Source organism: Bos taurus, chromosome 21 (assembly GCF_002263795.3).
Source record: "Bos taurus isolate L1 Dominette 01449 registration number 42190680 breed Hereford chromosome 21, ARS-UCD2.0, whole genome shotgun sequence".
NCBI classification, from domain to species: Eukaryota; Metazoa; Chordata; class Mammalia; order Artiodactyla; family Bovidae; genus Bos; species Bos taurus.
This window is the reverse complement of record NC_037348.1, coordinates 33,271,915-33,292,087: the sequence shown is the minus strand read 5'-3', so window position 1 is coordinate 33,292,087 and position 20,173 is coordinate 33,271,915. Positions and strand designations below refer to the sequence as shown.

The following is a 20,173-nucleotide window of genomic DNA, read 5'->3' as shown; positions in this document are numbered from 1 at the left end:
CCCTCCTGAGTCTCAGCCCAGCTCTGAAACCTCCCTCTGCTCCTCCCACTCTCCCCCGCCCCCCTTTCTGCACTAAAGCCATCATCCCACCATCTAGATGCTGGTGAGTTTATTTCCTCACTGGATCCTGAGCTCAAGGGCAGGGATGAAATCCTATTACAGCCCACTCTACACCCCTGGACCTAGCACAAGGCTTATTTTCTGGAAGATGTTCAAATGTTGGTGGAAGCAGTGAATGAACTCTATTTGCATTTTATCTCTAGCTGTGTCGAAACCAGAGAAAATCACACTTGTCTTCTCAGAAGAGGGAACATATTCAAATACCAAGAACTGCAGTTCCTGGTAAGACCTTTTAGAAAATGACGTTACCAACAGCAGCAACTAGAAACTCAGCAGAATGCTTAAGCGCTAAACAGTGAAATGGGCCAACACTTGACAGTCATGGTTTGGGTAGCCTGAAGGAGTGGAGGTGGGGGAGATTCCTGACAGTCTAAAGTTTAAGAACCACAAATAACTTCTTAAGAATGACATATATTTACACTGTGGATCTGTGATACATTTTCACAGGAGTTGCTGCTCAAATCCGAGGACCACTCAATGTGGGAACCCTCCCTACTGTTAAAGCCAGCATTTCAGATAGTAGACAAGCTCTTCCCAGCTGGAATGGCTTTGGAAGGTCTGCCCTAAAATGAAGTCACTTTGTTCTTGTGACTGTCCACCTCCCCAGCCTTCCTCTGAGCCAACCACCATCCTGTGGCTCCCAGAGGAGGCTGCCCTGCCTAGTTCTCCATGAGGCTCTCCGGGTGGTTGGGGCGTTGGGGAGGGCTCTTCAGCTTGGGGGTAGACAGGTGCTCCAACTCATAGTGTCCATTCTCAGAGGCCCTGGGTGTGAGCTTCCCCATTATGCCCTCCTTCTTGCTCTTCTTGTGCTCAATAATCTGCTGGAGCTGGTAGCCAGCATATTCTGGCTTGGTAGTCAGTGGGCAGGCTGGCACAGCTACGCCAAGAACATCTGACACCATGTAGGGGCGCAGCCAGCCCACCAGAGGAGTGCTTCCAGGGCTGTAGTGGGTCTGCTTGTGGTAGAAGAGAAGCCCATCCACCTACGAGAGAGGAAACCTGGGATGAGAAGGGACTCTGGGGCTCATGTCTCCAGGAGAGCTATGTACACTGCGGCCGTTCCTCTGGTCCAGTTCTTTCTTCCTGGGTCACTGCCGGATGACAGAGAGTCCTCATTCTCAGACATGCATTTCTCTAAATGAAGAAATGGCCTAGAAAACGAAATTCTAATATATAGAAACATACAAAGTACTTTCCCGTTCACAGGGTGCTTTCCTACCCACTATTTCACCCTCTTGAAGTACGTGTTAGTCACTCAGTTGTGTCCGACTCCTTGTGACCCTATGGACTATAGCCCACCAGGCTCCTCTGTCCATGGAATGTTCCAGGCAAGAATACTGGAGTGGGTAGCCATTCCCTTCTCCAAGAGATCTTCCAGACCCAGGGATGGAATCTGTCTCCTGCACTGCAGGCAGATTTTTTACCGTCTGAGCCACCAGGAAAGCCCCATTTCACTCTCTTACCCACCATGAAAGTGTCTGAGAGTTGGGGCTGCTCCAGCTCCAGGAGTTCTGGGGCATCCCCCAAACACACTGAGGATGAAGGAGAAATCCACCTTGAGCCCAGGTCTTCTCTCCTCTGATTCCATGTACTTCCTACCACCTGGAGGTCCCAGGAGTGGGGGATGTGCTCCATGCAGGGAACAAAGCAGGGAAACTAGACAAGCCCCTCCAAGATGCCAGACTGCTGAGTGCAAGGGAAGCAGCGGTCAAGCAGCCAGCATTTCTGGCTGCCTGAACCTCCCCCTAAATTGTTTGAATGCTACATTCTGGGAAACTCAGTTTTTCTCAACGGGAAGACCTCCCACAGTTCCATATTTTCTTTTCTGTGATTCAGTGACTCATCTCTAAAAAGCATTTATTGTCACTGGGGCATAAGGGTTATAAATAAAGATGGTGTTCTTACCACCTTCTTAATTGACTCCCAGAAATGAAGGCAGCTCAGCCTTTGCTATTTCCTTATTCGGGAAGCTGTGATCCTTTTAGCAAAATTATATTCAGTTCAAGCAAATACTTGTGGGTGACTAGGCAGTATTTTAAAGGGTACGATGGGCAAAGGAAGTCTGTGTAGAGGGTACAGGCAGATTCTGAGGAGGACAAAAGGCCCCAGGGCTGAGCAGACCCTGAGGACCTGAGACTCTGAGTTGAGCACTAAAACCCTGGAGGTCCTAGGCAACCTGGGACAAGTCAGTCACTCTGCTGCCCTGCCACTGCTCAGCATGCACTGCCATCCCTGGGGACCATCTGCTGGTGGGAGGAAGGAAGGATTAGGAGTTCAAAGCCCTGTAGTCTGTCGGCCACAGAAGCGCCTTTACATCACAATCAGCAGTGGCAGTCAAACATGGGGCTGATTCTCACGCTTGTAGCACAGAGGACACAAGGACCCAGCAATGGAGCCCTCACCTCTCTCTGGGCCTCAGTTTCTCCATCTGTAAAACGAGGGAGTGAGATGAGCTTTCCTTTCAGGGCCCTTCCAGCTCTGGCCATCTGACTTACCTGACTCTGAAGGGTCACGAGCACATCCTTTCCCAAGAGTCAGCTTTCAGCCCTTTTTCTGATGCTTTGACACAGCAAAGTCAGAGGCACTCTTAAGACTCCATGTAGCCGAGTTTCCCTGTGTCCCACAATCACATCAGAGCAATAAAGACAATGGTTTTGTTACCTCAAAAGGGAAGTCCATAGATAGCACCTTACACAGGCTCTCAGGGGTACAAGGGAAATTCTTCAGTCCCACAAATTTAAACTGAAACATAAATTAGAACAAATAATTATTATATGTTACAAACAATACTGGTTTCAGCAGTTGAAGACCTAAAAATATATCAAAGAAGAAAATTTTCAATCTCAGCCTAACCGGCCCCCTCTACCTATCCTCTGAATTACTAGGCACAGAATTCTCAACCTTGTTTTTTACAGGAGAACCATCTGGGAAACTCTTAAAAATTACTGATGCCCAGGCCTCCCCCTGAAATTCTGAGTGAACTGCTCTGGGGTGGGACCCAAGCATTTTTGTTTTTTAAGCTCTCCAGTTGATTTTAACATATGGTCAAGACTGAACCACCAGGTACTAGGTGTGGGGATTCTGTTATTCTCCCAACCTTATGACCGCTACCCCAAACGAAGTGCTGGTGAAATGCCACAACAGCAAAAAATTCTATACTAAAGCAACATAACAAAGTGATGAGGATTATGACAACCTCTCAGTCAGATTGCTTGGGTCTGAAGTGCACCTCTGTCCATCATTTAATCTCCATATGCCTCCATTTTCCTGTCTATAAAAAGGGATAATAAAAGCATCTACTGCACAGGGCTGTCAGGCAGACTCAGTGAGACAGTACATGCAGAGCACACAGACCAGCGTCTCAGAGGAAGCAGCGCCCGTGTTCTTTCTGGGCCTTATTGACAATGTCACTGAAGTACTGGCTCCATTTAATGTCCTGTAACTGGCTATCTAGTTGCCTTTAAAAATGCTGTAAGCAACCCAAGCAAATGCCAGTCTATAGAGCTTAACAAATAAAACGCAATGAAAATAGCCGTCCTGTGTTTAATCCCTGAAGGAACAGCAAAGACACTTGGGCTATCATCCTGGACCGTGGGACCTTGGGGAAGGCAGCACCCTTTCTCTGAGCCTGCGTCCTCATCTATAAAAAGAGGGAACTCACTAGATGAGGTCACTCTTAGCTCAGATATAAAAGCAGGGGTTCTCAAAGTGTGGTCCATGGACCAGCAGTATCAATTTCACTGGGAAACTTGTTAGAAATGCACTCTCAGGCTTTACCCCAGACCTACTGAATCAGAAACTCTGGGGGTGAAGCCCAGGAGCTTGAATTTCAACAAGCCTCCAGTGGCTATGGATGCAACCTATAGTTTGAGAACCACCGTACTAGCATCCTAAATAGCATTATTAATAAAAGAAGGTATTAGCATTTTCTATCAACTGCTATTTATTGAGTGCTCACTAGAAAGACTTGCACATTTACATCATTTGGTTCACAGAACAGCTCTGTAAGGTAGGTGTTATTAACCCTGTTAAACAGATGAAGAAATGAAAGCCAAGTGAAGATATTAACTTAACCAAATAATTGTTAAAAGCCAAAACTGGAATCTGGATAACTATTAAGTCCATACTTTTCCCACTATGCCATGCTGCCTCAAAAAGACAAAATAAAGATAATTTTATCCATAATGATTGAATTCAGACAACAGAGCACTCCAAACTGATCCCCAGAACGAACTCTGCAGTCCTAGCACCAGGCCTTACTGGATTGCGCTTGGTTTTCTCTCCCAGTCCTTCTTCTTCTGGTAGCTTTGAATGCAACCAGTAGAATCGGAAATCAGTCTGCCAAAGAGACAGGGAAAGATGAAATAAGGCTCACTGTTTCATGAACAAAATATTGTTTTATGAACAAAAACACCCCATTCTAAAAATCTGCTTGAGGGTCAAAAGGCACAGATGTCGTTATAAGATAAATAAGTGCTAGACACTGACAGCGCAACACGGTGACTACGGTCAGCTTTGCCGCCTGGTATACGTGACAGCTGTTGCGAGTTGTTGATCCTAAGAGTTCTCATGGCAAGGAAAAAAAAACTATTTTTTCTTTTTTTTTTTGGTATCTATATGAGATGATGGGTGTTAACTTACTGTACCATCTATGTAAGTCAAATCATTGTGCTGTGCACCTTGAACTTACACAGTGCTGTATGTCAGTTACACTTCAATGAAACTGTGAAAAATAGTCACCTGATGGATGAAAACCTAAGCCCTCCTCTCATTACCCTCAATTCTGTTAAACACTGCTTTAAGGTCAGGAAGATGTCATAAAATCTTTGGATATATTTTCCTTAAATCCAACAGGATTATTAATAGCAGTAATGCCAATATTTATCAGTGAAGGCCTACTATGTCTCAGGCTCCATACTAAGGACCTTACGCACATAATCGTATTAATCATCAACCATCCTCTCCAAGTTGCATCATGACTATCTCCATTTTACGGGTGAGGACTCAGGCTCAGAGAGATTGCGTCACTCACCCGGGTGCACACAGCATTACCACAGGCCCAGGACTCTGCAACTCCAGAGCACACTGTGTTAACCTCTGTCTTACTTTACCTGAGGGTTAGAAACGACTTTGTAGTTGTAACTTCTCATAAACTACTTCTGATACATACCCTTCTGTTGATATTTAGGGGCTTTTCTTTTTCTTTTCAAATTTCCAAAACCAAAAAAATAAATAAATAAATAACCCACAGTCTTTTTTCTTTATATTATCAAAATATAGGTGGCTTTAGTTATCAAATGTGTAGGCTGTGAATGTACGTTACGAAACATCCTTCAACAGAACTAAAGAAAAATAGATCCTGGATTGAATTTGTGAATTCTGAGTTTGGGGCTTGGCTCTGTGTTTGGGCAAGGTACTTAACATCTGTGGCTCTCAGCTTTCATATCTAAACGATCAGGAGTAAAAACAATAGTACATACTTATCTTTTAGAGTTGTTGTAAGGGATTCAGTGAGATCATGCTCACAAAGTGCTTAGCGATGCAGGTCTTGGCTATTATTTTTTGAATTAGATGCATGTTAAAATTCTGAACTACCACCATCTGGCATGATTTGGAAACCTAGGTTGGGGTAATGGCTATGGAAAGAAGCAGCCTATGGTGATAACCTGTGATTCGCATGCTTGGGCCTCTGTGAGGATCACCTGGAGGCTTATTAAAACATAAGCCCCATGCCCATAATTTCTGATTCAAGAGGTTGAAGAATCTGCATTTTGAACAACTTTCTGAGAACACATTGAGAACTACAATGATAAACTATTAACAGCTGAGAGGGAGCATTAAAAACCCACTACTATAAAACTGGACAGAGCTTGCCAGGTGGCTCAGAGGGTAAAGAAGCCACCTGCCAATGCAGGAGATGTGGGTACAATCCCTGAGTTGGGAAGGTCCCCTGGAGTAGGAAGTGGCAACCCACTCCAGTGTGCTTGCCTGGAAAATTCCAAAGAAGCCTGAAGCTGGTCATTGCACAGAGCTGGACATGACTTAGTGACTAAACAACAACAAACAAAACCGGGACAAGGACAGGGAGCACGGGGGAAGAGACAGACCCTGTGGGGAGACCTGGCCTCTCTCTCGATGACTGCTTGTCACTTGTAAGTATCACCAATCTGAGAAAAATGTTGTGGGAAGCTGAAACTTGAGGGGAGAATATTGGGGGGGGTGGCCATCATACTAAGGAGGCCTTGACATTCAGGGTCAGGATGCGGCTGGCAAGGAGCAGAGGTGGCAGAAGTCTACCTGGTGCTGCTTACCACTGCACCTTCTCTCCTGGTGCCGCCTGCACGAGGCAGCATCCCCGCCACCAGCAGTCTTCCCTGCCAGCAAGCCTCCCACACTCTGGAGAGAGGGGTGGCTACAGCTTCCACGAAGCCCCAGCCTATGCCTCCGCTCTGTTTCTCCTTCCTCCCCTAGAGAATGGCTATGCTTCCCTTAGTTCCTCCTACCTCTTTTTAGAAATGAAGCTAATTTAAACACACTCAAAGATGCAAGGAACATTAGGTGATGTTCTTGATATACCACATCCTGTGAACACCAAGAAGCTGGTCACGGACTAAACCCACGTGCTGAGCCACTTTCCTGGGAAAAGAGGAGAAAGCAGGAGAAGACATGAGGCGAGCGTCAGTCCTCACCTGGCAGTCATAAAACGGGTGTCCCCGCCAGCACATCACGTCCAGAACGTAGTAGGTTTGGTTCACCTCACTGTAAATGCAGTCCAGAATGGTGTAGTCTGTGGGCAGAAAGTCAGTACAGGGTTCCCATCAGGGCTCCCTCCACCATAATCTAGGGAGCCCCATCTTCGGGGCTTGGGAACCACATCCAACAACCCTCAGTGATCCCAGGAAGGCCCAGCACTAAGGGACAAAGTCTTCACAGCCTTTTCTGGCCGCCTGGTATAGCCCAAAGGTGGCCTGAGGTGTGTGAGTATAGGAGGGGTCAAGGCCATGCCACATGGGATCTCTGAACCTTTAGGTAAGGTTTAAGAGAAGCTCAAGTTTGAAGGCAAGTAACCTTCCATTTTAGTTGACGATTACTTTTGAGTTCCCATCATAGGTACTGCGTTCTGTGGGGAGTATTAACTGTAAGTCCTCCCTGCCTTTAGGGAAGTTATAGTCCAGTTGAGGAGATAAAGTGATCGAAGAGGAGAAAACCCAGCGCTGCAATGTGTAGCCCAAACCAAGATAAATGAGAGTTCCAGGAAAAGGGGACTGGAACATCAGGACATGCTTCATGAACAAATAGGATACGAACAGTCTGGTGGGATCAGAGGACTGAAATAACAGGGCGGGGGGCAGGGGAGGGCCCATTTCAGGCCAGAGTGAAAAAAAAAACAACGGAGGGATCTGGGCTTAGGACAGAGGACAGCAGGAAGCACTAAGGGAGTCTGAGCCGGTAGAGACAAGAGAACTGTGTAGGCCCAGCTCTGCCAACTCCTCGCTGAATGACTGCAGGCAAGTTATTTAACCTTTAGTCTCCTTGCCTGGGCCCAGGTGGGAGGGAGAAGCTAAGATGAGGACAAAGATAAAGGAGAAAAGGGAATTTGGCAGGAAGCCCCAGAAACAGCTTACTGTATGTTACACTTGGTCTTCTGAGGGACCTTTCCCCAGAAAATCACACCTGTCACCTTGTGACGAAGTCCATGGGAAAGTGCTGCTGCTGCTGCTGCTGTTGAGTCGCTTCAGTCGTGTCCGACTCTGTGCGACCCCATGGACGGCAGCCCACCAGGTCCCCCGTCCCTGGGATTCTCCAGGCAAGAACACTGGAGTGGGTTGCCATTTCCTTCTCCGTGGGAAAGGTACACTGACTTTAATTCAGTTAAGTTAAAAGTGAAAGGGAAGTCGCTCAGTCGTGTCCAACTCTAGCGACCTCATGGACTGCAGCCCACCAGGCTCCTCCATCCATGGGATTTTCCGGGCAAAAGTACTGGAGTGGGGTGCCATTGCCTTCTCCGTGGGAAAGGTACACTGACTTTAATTCAGGGGTTTAATTCAGCAGGCCTCACAAGTGGCAACTATTCTGCAACTGAGGCGGCCTGACCTTGAAGGAGAGCCCAGTGGGCAGAACAGTATCTTTGTACAGTTCCAAAGGTGTTCTTTCAAAGTGGGTCTTTAAAACAACTAGGCAAGTAACCGAGCACTGTCTCTTACTGATTATAAAACTTAAAAAACAGACAACTTTACGGAGGCACCTTTCTCTGTTGTTGAGTTTCGCCTGTTGCCTCCTGGCAGAAGGGAAGGAAACGTGTTGACACAGTAGCCACTCTTGGTGTAGGCACTGGTAAGACCCTGTGGGGAAAGGCAGTTACATCAGGCATCAAGGTCTCCTCCCCTTTTTGCTTCCACACTCTGTACGAGTGCCATCCGTCCAAGGATGGCTCTCACCAAATCCCTCCCGCAGGAAAGCGTTTCAATCCCTGGGCGAGCACAGCTGCCTGACAGATAAGGAACACAGAGCGTGCAGAGAACCCCTCAAGTTGCAGGCCAGGCACGCTGGTACACGCGTGGGAGCGGCTACTCACCTGGGAAGCCACGATAAGGGATCTTTTTCCAACAGGGCACACGACCACAATCCATTCCTGCCCCAAATCTGAAGGGACGTCAATTAACCACTCTGACAGCATTAACTGGGAACACAAAAAATGGTGTTGAAAGTGAACGAGGCTGATGATCCGAGTAGAGAATGGACTTGTGGTGAGAATGGCGAAAGGTGAAGACGGGATGAACTGAGAGCCAGCGCTGACACACACACTATCGTGTGTAAAAGAGACAGTGGTGGGAAGCCGCCATGAATATTTAACACGGGAGCCCCACCTGGCGCTGTGATGATCCAAAGGTGTGGGATGGGGGTAGGAGGGAGGCTCAAGAGGGAGGGTGTAGATATATATATAATTATGACGATTCGAGTTGTTGTATGGCAGAAACCAACACAACATTGTAAAGCAATTTTCCACAAATTAAAAAAACAAACAAACAAAAAACAGTCAACAGGAGTGTGCTGCTCCTGTGTTTACAGTGACAAAGAATTTATGTCCTGGGACTTCCCTGCTGGTTCAGTGGCTAAGACTTCTCCTTCCCAATGCAGGAGGTCCAGGTTCAATCCCTGGTTAGGGAAGATCCCACAAGATGGATGCAACTAAAGATCCTGCCTGACAACTAAGAACTCGATGCAGCAAATAAATAAATATTAAAAGGAAAAGAAATATATATATATGGCTTCCCTGGTGGCTCAGATGGTAAAGAATCTGCTGCAAGGCAGGAGACCCAGGTTCAACTGCTGGGTCAGAAAGATCCCCTGGAACAGGAAATGGCAACCTGCTCCAGTATCCTTGCCTGGAGAACTCCACTGACAGAGGAGCCTGGAGGGCTACAGTCCACGGGCTGCAAAGAGTCGGACAGGAGTGAGTGACTAACACTTTCACTGCATGTACATATTATAATGAAAATACACGTAAAAGAATGAGAACAGAAAACCGACAGTGGAGCCTCCACCTCACTCGCTCTTAGTAATCAACTCATCTCCTGTTCACCCTGAACTTCAACTTCTCACCTTCATTATCTGCATCCATATACATTCTTACTACCTCACCTACTATACTGGAGGATGCAACCCTCTTTCTTTCCTTACTTTGTCCCGCCAACTACCTTTATCACACCATTATGTTCTAGGGATTATACCTCAGAGATGAATAAAATCCTTTACCTTGAGATGCTCTCAACTGGATCAAGTCCCAAACTACTGACCCAAATACTACACCAAAAGATGTAAGGAAATCTACCTCAAAAAAAGAAGAAAAAAGGCTGTGGTAAAAGGAGTTTGAAAAGATCTGCTCTTTCGTTCATCACTGGTTCCTCCCATTGATACCACCTATCAGGTAATCCCTCCCACTGAATCTATCGTCTCTCCCATCTCTCCTTCCCTGTAGGCCACAAAATACACAACCCCTAATCCTCAAATCCAAGGCAAAAATAAAACTTTATACTCTACATTTCTATTAAGCTCTTCCACTTTCTCTTTAACTATGAATACTTCATATTTCCCGCTGCTGCCTTCCCACCCACTCTGACACCCTCAGTCCAGATTCGCTGCCTCACATCCCTGCCTGACCTCCCCGCAGCTGAGCATCTCTATTCCCTCATCTCCCCCTCCTTCCTCCGCACCTGGTGCGATGCTGCCAGTCGTATTCTCCTTGACACATACTTCCTTGGCTCCGTGACACACCTCTTTTCTGTTTTTCCTCCAAACAGTCCTCCACACACTCTCCCAAACATGTAAATAATCTTCAGAGGGCTGTTTTAGGTCCCCCTTTTCTTTTCCTCTTAGATGCTATCCCCTGTTGGGGTGAATCTCATCTACTTCTGTAGCTTTACTTGTCATTCCAAAGAAGATGCCTCCTAATTCTCTTCTTTTTCATCTCCAGAATTCTTTCCTTTGCTCCAATTTTGTATTTCCAGCTGTCCACTTGGTATCTCTTTCTCTGCTGGTCCTCTCTGTACCTTAAACTCAGCATATCCAAAACAGAATTCACTCCCTTCTGTACCCTAAGTACTTCCCATCCCTGAAACACCCACCCTTCCCCTTCTGCATTCTGTGCCCTATTAATAATATCATCACCTCCCTCTGTGTTATTCAATCTTAAACCCAAGGCATAATCAACAATCCCTTAAACAACAGTAGTAATGCAACATCAAAAGCACAAATGACGAAACAAAAGATAAATTAAGATTACATCAAGCTGTAAAACTTCTGTGCTACCAAAAATATTAAGAAAGTGAAGACAACGGAGAGAGGAGTGAGGAGGGTTCAGGATGGGGAACACATGTATACCTGTGGTGGATTCATTTCAATATTTGGCAAAACTAATACAATATTGTAAAGTTTAAAAATAAAATAAAAAAAGTGAAGACAACCCACATAATGGCAAATATCTGCAAATCATGTATCTCATACAGAACTTATAAAGATGTATCTCACACAGAACCTATAAAGAACTCTTACAACTCAATAACAGAAGACAAATAACTCCACTTTTATATAGGCAAAGAATTTGAACAGACATTTCTCCAAAGATACTGGCTAATAAACACATGAAAAGAAGCTCAACATCATTAGTCACTAGAGAAATGCAAATCAAAACTATGGAACAGCACTTCACACCCACTAGGATGGCTAAATCAAAACGCTGGACCATAACAAGTATTGGCAAATATGCGGAGAAACGAACTCTCACACATCGTTGATGGGAATGTAAAATGGTATAGTCACTTTGGAAAACAGTCTGGCAGTTCCTCAAAAGGCTAAACACAGAGTTATCATACAGCCTAGTGACTCCCTCCCAGGTATATATCCAATAGAAATGAAAACGTATGTCCTCACAAAAACATGGTCAACAAATATTCATAGCAGCAATATTCATAATAGCCCCAAAGTGGAACAATTCAAATGGCCATCAACTGATGGATGGAAAAACAAATGTGGTATATCTATACAACAAAATATTACTTGAAAAGGAATGAAGTTCTGACACATGCTGCAACATAAATGAATCCTTTTGCTAAATGAAAAAAGCCAGACACACTTTTACTGCCCTCAATAAACTCACCATCAGCTCTTTTAGCAAACCTAGCTCCCTACCACAATCTCTCTCTTCCAGGCCTTTCTACACACTGATGTGGGAGTCATCCCATGAAGTCCCACCTCTGCCCCTGGCTCAAAAATTCTCAGTGCTTCCTCACAGTCTAGGCCAGAGTCTAAATCCCTGTACATGTTTCTGCTATATACCGCCCCCAACCCTATGTTGCTCCATCCACACATACCCTCTGTACATCCCTCCTGAACACATCATATATTCCTCTCCCACCTCTGGGCTCTTGTTCAGCCTTATTGTGCTGCCTGAAACACCCTGAAATGCTCTGTACCTCTGCCTGTCCTACCCACGATTCAAAGCTGTCTTCTCTTTCATTAACCTTTTCCTGATTTTGAAACCCTGCTTCCTTCCCTGCTGGAAGTTAATATCACTTTCTTACTGAAAAAAAAAAAACATACTCTACACTTACCCTAGACATGCACGGGCTATTTCCAGCCCATGTGTACTTTCTGAGCATAGCCTAGCTTAACAAAGAACAGGGCCTTCAACAATGTTTGCTGGGGACTTGCCCAGTGGGTCCAGTGGTTAAGAGTCATGCTTCCACTGCACAGGTTTGATCCCTGGAACTAAGATTCTGCATGTACAAGGCTTGCACAAGTTCCTTGCACAAAGTTCAATAGAACTCAACTGTACTTTGTCACAGAAGACGTCGTCTGTGCTATATTTGAGGCAGAGAAAGAGGATGGGAGTGTGTGTACCCAGAAACCATATTCTAAAAGTAGGAGAGGACGCTGAGGTGACAAGACACTCGGGTTACAGAGAGAAGTATGCAATAGCAGGGTAGACCCCTGGCCCCACTCAGATACATGCCCTACCTCTGGAATACCTGGGTTGCCTAGAGCACTGGACAGTCTCCATGCCTGCCTCCCCTATGGCACCACAAGCCACAGTGGCTTCTCCTCTGGAATCAGCAGGGCACTAAGTCAAGTTTGCCGTAGTGTCTGTTATAGTGGTCTCAACCTCAGCTGGCTAGCCTGGGGGTGCTGGGCAGTTCCCAGTGTTCAAGGGCAGCTGTACTTCCAACCTCCAACCACCTGAATGTAAAGGTCCAAGACTGGCATACTAGTCCACCACTTGAGAAAGATTACTAACCTGGGGGGAGGGGTGGGGCACAGTGCTGGGATGGGCAGGCCTAATCCAAAACATCTGTACAATGACTAGTAAAGAAAGACAAGAATGGAATCAACTAGCATATCAATAGCTCAGCGGGTTTTGGTAGCAGGTCAGAAGCCTTTGCTAACAGCATGGGGTGATGATTCTGAAACCCACTATTCAGATTCCATCAGCGACACCCATCAGCACACAGAGCTGTAAGCCATCTCTTCATCTCGGAAATGTTCTGTACATCAGCACTTTCAAAGCAGTTCCTGTTCTTCCTATCTCGTTCCTCTCTGTTCATGGTAAGTAAAGAGCTCTGACTGCACAGTAAATGGAGCAGGACCAGCTACACCTAATCTTCTCTGGACCACTCACTTGATTAGCATAGCGTTTTGGTAACTCCTTGCCAGTGTCAACGTCCATTTCCTCATCATCTTTCTTTTCTTCTTCTTCTTCACTCTCCATCCCCGTCCAGTCATCTTCAGCCAGTCTTCTGGCATGGTTCACATAATCCAGACGCTTTCTGAGGGGGAAAAAAAAAGGCATAAGGCCAGGTCTTTATGTCTCACAGGAAGACACCCTATAATGTGACAGATGTAATTCAAAGTCTCTAAATTCAGGAGCAATTTGGAAATTGTGGTGGGAGTAAGAGATGATAGAATTTCCTTTGTAAGCCTTAACTAGTGACCACCTCCTCACAGATCCTAAATAGGAAACCCAGTTTAAGCACACTCGGCTTTCTTCAGAGTTTCCTAGGAACAAGCAAAGTACAATATTTAAAGGAATTTTCAAGTTTTGCTAGTGGCTGATCCCACTCCCTCCCACTCCGCCCTAGACGCCCATCTCCACGTAGGTGAGAGCTGACACTTCTCTGCCTGGCAGACATCAGTCTGAAGGCTCTCAGGGACTGCAAGGAGGAAACGCTGGGATGCAGTGAGAAGTCTGAGACAGGTACAGCTTCTGTGGCTTTCTGAGGAACAGCAATGCATCTCTCCTAACTTTCAAAAAAGACCACTTAGAAGAGCTAAGGAAATCTAATAATAATGTATCAACATTTATTCATCAGCCATAACAAGTATACTATAAGATGTGGGAAATTCCCTGGCAGTCCAGTGGTTAGGACTAGGCATGTTCACCACTGCGGGCCTAGGTTCAATCCCAGGTCAGGGAACTAAGACCCTGCAAGCCGCTCAGTATGACCAAAAAAAAAAAGAGTGAGGGAGAGAAAGGAACTTGATGTCTAGAAGACAGATTTTTCACCATGTACTCTTATGTATTGTGAATTTTGAACCATATGAATGTATTATCTATTCCAAACTAATTAATCACAATTAATTAACTGTGGAGGTTATGGAGAAGGAGCGATCTGAGAATGTAATCTGCAAGCAACCCAGAAGCCCCAGGGAACCATCTCTGCTACACACGTCTAGCGAGGAAGCAGTGTGCAAAATGGAGACTGCATCGAAACTGCAGCTGTTGACAGTTTCTCCTAATCCTTAATTCCTTACCCAGAGGAGGCCTGTGTTGCACTGAGAATAAAAGGACAGGCCTCGCCTTCAGAGCAGCCCAGCCTCAAACGCTCGCTATTCTATAAACTCTCTTTCCCTGTTTGCTCAGCTTGGCACTGAGACTGAAGTGTATGGAAGACATTTCCTCAGATTCCCTGTGGAATTATTTGTCTGGAACTCCCAAGGGTTCCACAGAAACATCTGGGCTGAAGGAAGACAGGAAGCCCACACCAACCAAAGCCAGAAGTCAGAGTGCAGGAGAAGCCACACAGGGAATGTGGGGAATGGAAGTCTGGGCGTGACTTTCATAAGCCCTTAAACTGCAAAGCTCAGTACTGCTGCCAGGAAAAAAGAAAAGAAAAAGTTAACCAGATAGTTGAGCTTTTGCTTTCAAACTTCAGTCTCTTTCTACTTCCTCATCTTTTCCCAAGCTCTGGATGTCAAGGATGTCTACCTCTGCCGGGATTTATACCTCCCGACCTTGTGAGCAAGAACAATCTACAAAGGGTCCACTTTGAAGGGGGTTCTGTAGAGACAAGCCTGGAGCCTCCTGTGTGGTTCACAGCTGCCAGCCTACAGAGAGAAGCTAAGGAGTTAAAACATCTCTTACAATTTCTGCAGTTCCAGTAACTGGCGCCGCCGCTCACTCTGCTCCAAGGAACTGTACTTGGACTTGTACTGGGACAGGCGGGGGTGTGGGGCGGCTGTGCTGTTCAGATCTTGAGACACAGAAAAGCTACCAGCCAGGGCTTGACTCAGTTCTTCCATCTTCCCTACAAAGGAAAACATAAGAAAATGGTTCATTCATTTTGTATCACCTCCTGGGTACAGGCAGTTATGATGTAACACGATGGCTACATTCCTAAGAAACCTCACTTAATCCAAAATCACAATTTTTTCCATTGGGGAAAAAAGGAAATTAAAGGGTGAATTACATATGAGCAAAAACTTTTTCCCTCACAGATATTTTAATAATGGTCATTTTGATAGTTCTGAGTGTATAAACTTCAACATCAATTACTAAGCAAATCCACCTGGTGACTGAATCTAATTTTTGCTCTTTGTCATCATTCACCAAGGATCTTGTCACTAATTCCTTCTTACTATCACTGACATTCAGTGACGTGATCAAGTATCTAGTTTTTTCCTGAATAGTTCTAAAAATCTGTTTTTCGATAACTAATGTAATTGTCTTTTTAAGACAATTTTTTAAAAAGTAATTTCAGATGCAGTTTGATGGGCTGTTTAGTTTTCTAATAAATGCGAACTCACATCAAGAAAATCGAGCTCCAGGAGAAGTGCTGGTTCTGAAGCCCTGGGAGGAAGACAAGGAGCCAAAAACCCAAACATGGCAGTTACTTTCTTGGTCTGTAGTTTGTTTTGTATGTTTGTTTGGGGCAGGCAGAAGCAAAGTTTCAAGGTCACATATGCAGGACTCACTTGGAAAAGAACTAGAATATGGAAGGCCACCTCCCAGTTCAGTGAACACCAGCTGCCCTAAGAGTGTAAAGGACTAACCCGTGGCACATTCGGGAGACAGAGGGTGGATGTCACACTACAGACAGACCACCAAGGGCAACCCTCAAGAATGGGAGCGGAAAGAGACGACTTCACACTTCACTCACCCTTCCCTGAATGAAAGCATGGGGCAGTACAGAAGCTTGTCGCTCAGTCAAATCTGATTCTTTACAACCCTATGGACTGTTTGTAGCCCACCAGGCTCCTCTGTTCACGGGATTTCCCAGGCAAGAATACTGGAGTGGGTTGCCACTTCCTGCTCCAGGGATCTTCCCCACCCAGGGATGGAACTCAAGTCTCCTGCTTAGCAGGTGTATTCTTTATTATTGAGCCACCCAAGAAGCCCGGCACAGGCGCTTACCCAAGGATTAAATGTGCGCCTCAGGGAATTCCCTGGTAGTCCAAAGGTTAGGACTCTGCTTTCCCTGCCCAGGGCTCAATCCAAGGTCTGGGAACTAAGATCCCACAAGCTGCTACGGCCAGGAAAAAAAAGTGTGCCTCAGACTGGAAGAAAACAGGAATATTTGGGAGAAACTGGACTCACACAGCTGGGCTGGCCCAACCCTTCAAGTTCTGGTACAAACCAGAGGGCACCACTAGTGCTCAGCTCCGCCCCAGGCCAGCTCCAGTCCTTTCAGCATCAAAACCAACAGGTTCATTTCAGAGCCTCCATAGTGAGAAATACACTCTATGGGCCTCTACTTGGCAACGAGTTATTTTCCACTGCACACTTGAACTCAGATTTTATTTCTTAATTTACAGCATTAGGTTTTTTTTTTAAATGCCTACCGCAGGGTTTGTGGGATCTTAGTTCCTCAACCAGGGATGGAACCCCACTGTGAAAGCACCAAGTCCTAACCACTGGACAGCCAGAGAATTCCCTAGTTTTTTGGTTTTTTTTCTAATTTGAAAGGACATTTTGTGTGTGTGTGGTTAAAAACACATGACATAAAGTTTACCACTTAATCATTAAGTGTATAATCCAGCTGTGTTAATTACATTCACCGTTGTGCAAGCAATTTCCAGAACTCTCTACTCTTGAAAAATGGAACCTTTATACTCACTAAACATGAATGGAAAACAAAAAAAACTTAAAGTTTATCAGTATGGATTTGAGGCGTACTGACACACATATGTTATGCAACTGGGGGTGGCCATTCATGGTTGAGGCTAGGTGGTAAGTACTTAGGATTCTAAATTGTATGCTATTTTCTGTATTTTTCTATACTTTTGTGTAAGTCTGAACACTTCCATAATAAAAATTTTAAAATATTCATTATGTCTTCGGTTTACCAAGTAATGACCAAACCAAAAATACATTATTAGGCCTCATCATGCCTTATCGTGGTGTGGGCTCATGCTCTGCCAAGAACTATAAAATCCTTAAAATTGATGCGTTGTACACTGGGGTGGGGCGACTCCCCTCCCCCACCCTCACACCACCCCACCCCGCCCCGCTCCCCTGTACCACGCTTTTATGGCTGTCCTTGGCTAGATCCTGCTCTTTCAACCCATTCTTCGGATGGAGATGACTTGGCGGTCTCAACCTCCATCTCCATTCATCCTCTCACTCTCAATTTCCGACCGGCTCAGACCTCCCCTCCGAGCTCCAGACCCCGCGTGTTCCCCGCCATGGCTCCTTCCTCCTTTCCCTCCCCCTCCAGGGACCCCCGCGTCGAATCCCCCAGACCAGGATTTGGGCCTCCTCGGCGTCTCCCACTGGGCTTCAGTTCGGGGGCCTCTACCTGCTCCACTCGACAGTCCTCCCCGCCACATCCCCGCACTGTTTTTCTCTATGGACGAGTGCATGACTCGTCCCTCCCCCACAAAAGTACCCCGAGGGGTCCTGGCTAGACAGCCGGGAACTTGAGAGTTGAAGCCCGCCCAAGGAGAGGCCCCGGTCTCGCTCGGCGACCCAACCCAGACCATGCCTCGGGAGGCCGGGAGCGTGAAGCCGGCCCGAGGGAGTCACGGCCGGGAGCCTAGGGACAATTTCTGAGCCGACGAGGCCCAGGCTCGAACTCAGGACTCACCAGGCCGAGGTGACGATTCCACGGGCAGCCTCCACCACCGCCGGGCCGACCAATCAGCTGCTGTGAGAGAGCCAGCCCCGCCCCCTTGGCCGCCGCCGGGCCCACCCACCTTGCGCTGGTAGTTTCCGGCTCCTCTCGCCGTTGAGAACTCTGGGAGTTACTCGGGGATTCGGTCACAGGTTTGCGGTTACTTCCGTCCTCAACGGCCGGGTATTTTCCAGTCCGCTCGGATTTGGGGTCCGCCTTCTCCTCCTGTGTTGTGACCCGCCTGCAAGGTGACTTGGCTGGGCCGAGGCCTCACTCCTTGGCACAAGCTGCTCCAGGTTTCTTCGGCTAACAACAGGAACTCCGATCTCGTGCCCGGGCATTCAAGTTCCTCCAGCGCCTGCGTCCTGTCGCCTCCCCCAGATCCGCACAGTCCTTAAGGGTCCAGCTGCAGTCCGCTTCCACTCCCGTGCCCGTGCTTATACGGGCAATGCAAGTTGCCCTGAATGACTGCTCCTCCTCACCCGCCCGCGGATCCCTAAGTCTCAGTCGTCCCCTCCCCATTTCAGTTCAAGGTTTCCTTAGAACACTGGAAACCTTGATTACAGCCCGTTAGCCGGCTGTGAGCTTGGCAATGGTAGGGACCTGGTTTGATTTCTGCCTCCGGCAAACGGCAAGGTACTGGTGAAGGAATGATTGAATTGGTGCTAAGGGTAGAGGGAAGCAGCTGAGGTTTAGGAAGTTAATCAAACTAGACAGCGGCCTTTGTAAACTAGGACCGTAGAGATGCAAAATAGAAATGTAAATAGCCATTTATTGAATACTTACGTTGAAGTGGATACCGAGTTTCACACGCCCTATCTTATTTAAACTTAAAATAATACAAGGAAGTAGAGACTGAAGCGAGAGAGGTTGAGTAACGGTGGAAGTCACACAGCTTTTGAGCCAAATAGTTAAGTTTGCGGCATGGTTGTCTCACAAGGAAGTTGATTATTACTATACTACAGAAACAGTGTTGGCACGTTTTGAGTCCAAGGAATGCCAAGGTGTGGATGTGTTGCATATTTTATATACACGATTCCATCCATTTGGAGGTAAGATTGATGGAAGGGTAGAGGGGTCCCGGAAGACCAATTAAAAAAAAAAAAAATTTAGAATTTATATAGGTGAGCTTTAACTTGCAATGATTAGACTGTGCACTAGGTTATTTGATGCATTGGCAGATAAAAGCTGATTTATGAGACCGACTTTGATACCAGGATATTAAGTATTTTGTGTCTTAGAACCACAATTCTCTACCCACCACCACGGAGGTCACAGAAAATAAAAGCCCTATACATTGGAGGAAAATAGACTGACATGGACAAACTCACACACTGAGGTCCAGGAGAACGGCTCCAGTCCATCATTCACACCAGATGAATAACTTCCCGTGTCACTGAAAAAAACAAACTAAATGGCACTCAGCCCAGGAGCTCATTTGGGGCCAGTTTACCATAAGGGGAACTATGCTCTACCTGCAACAATGATACCGTAACTGTAGACTCTTGCACTCCACAAGGTTGGCCACATACACCTGTATTTAATGTCTTTAAACCAATTTACTTTTTAGAAAAGCCTAGTACTTTAATTGTGCCCATCTTTGCATGACATGTTCCCTTGGTTTCTCTAATTTTCTTGAGATCTCTAGTCTTTCTCATTCCATTGTTTTCCTCTATTTCTTTGCATTGGTCACTAAGGAAGGCTTTCTTATCTCTCCTTGCTATTCTTTGGAATTCTGCATTCAAATGGGTATATCTTTCCTTTTCTCCTTTGCCTTTAACTTCTTTTTTCAGGTATTTGTAAGGCCTCCTCAGACAACCATTTTGCCTTTGTATTTCTTTTCCTTGGGGATGGTCTTGATCACTGCCTCCTGTACAATGTCACAAACCTCTGTCCATGGTTCTTCAGGCACTCTATCAATAAAGGACAGAAATGATGTGGACCTAACAGAAGCAGAAATATTAAGAAGAGGTGGCAAGAATACACAGAACAACTATACAAAAAAGATCTTCATGACCCAGATAACCACAATGGTGTGATCACTCACCTAGAGCCAGACATCCTGGAATTTAAAGTCAAGTGGGCCTTAGGAAGCATCACTACAAACAATGCTAGTGGAAGAGATGGAATTCCAGTTGAGCTATTTCAAATCCTAAAAGATGATGTTG

The 20,173-nt window shown here is 46.1% G+C and overlaps 1 protein-coding gene across 5 annotated transcripts; it reads right to left on the bottom strand.

Moving 5' to 3' along the window:
- Nucleotides 1-515: 515 nt before the first annotated feature.
- Nucleotides 516-19,399, bottom strand: SNUPN (snurportin 1). Of its 5 annotated transcripts, none has more exons than XM_059879054.1 (10): nt 17,691-18,004; nt 15,700-15,742; nt 15,038-15,200; nt 13,295-13,442; nt 8,696-8,800; nt 8,366-8,462; nt 6,810-6,907; nt 4,381-4,458; nt 2,782-2,862; nt 516-1,103 (listed from the first exon to the last, which is right to left on the bottom strand). In XM_059879054.1, exons 3-10 carry the CDS (start codon nt 15,193-15,195, stop codon nt 780-782), a joined length of 1,089 nt encoding a protein of 362 aa, XP_059735037.1. In that variant the 5' UTR covers nt 15,196-15,200; nt 15,700-15,742; nt 17,691-18,004; the 3' UTR covers nt 516-779.
- Between the last annotated feature and the right edge of the window lie 774 nt (nt 19,400-20,173).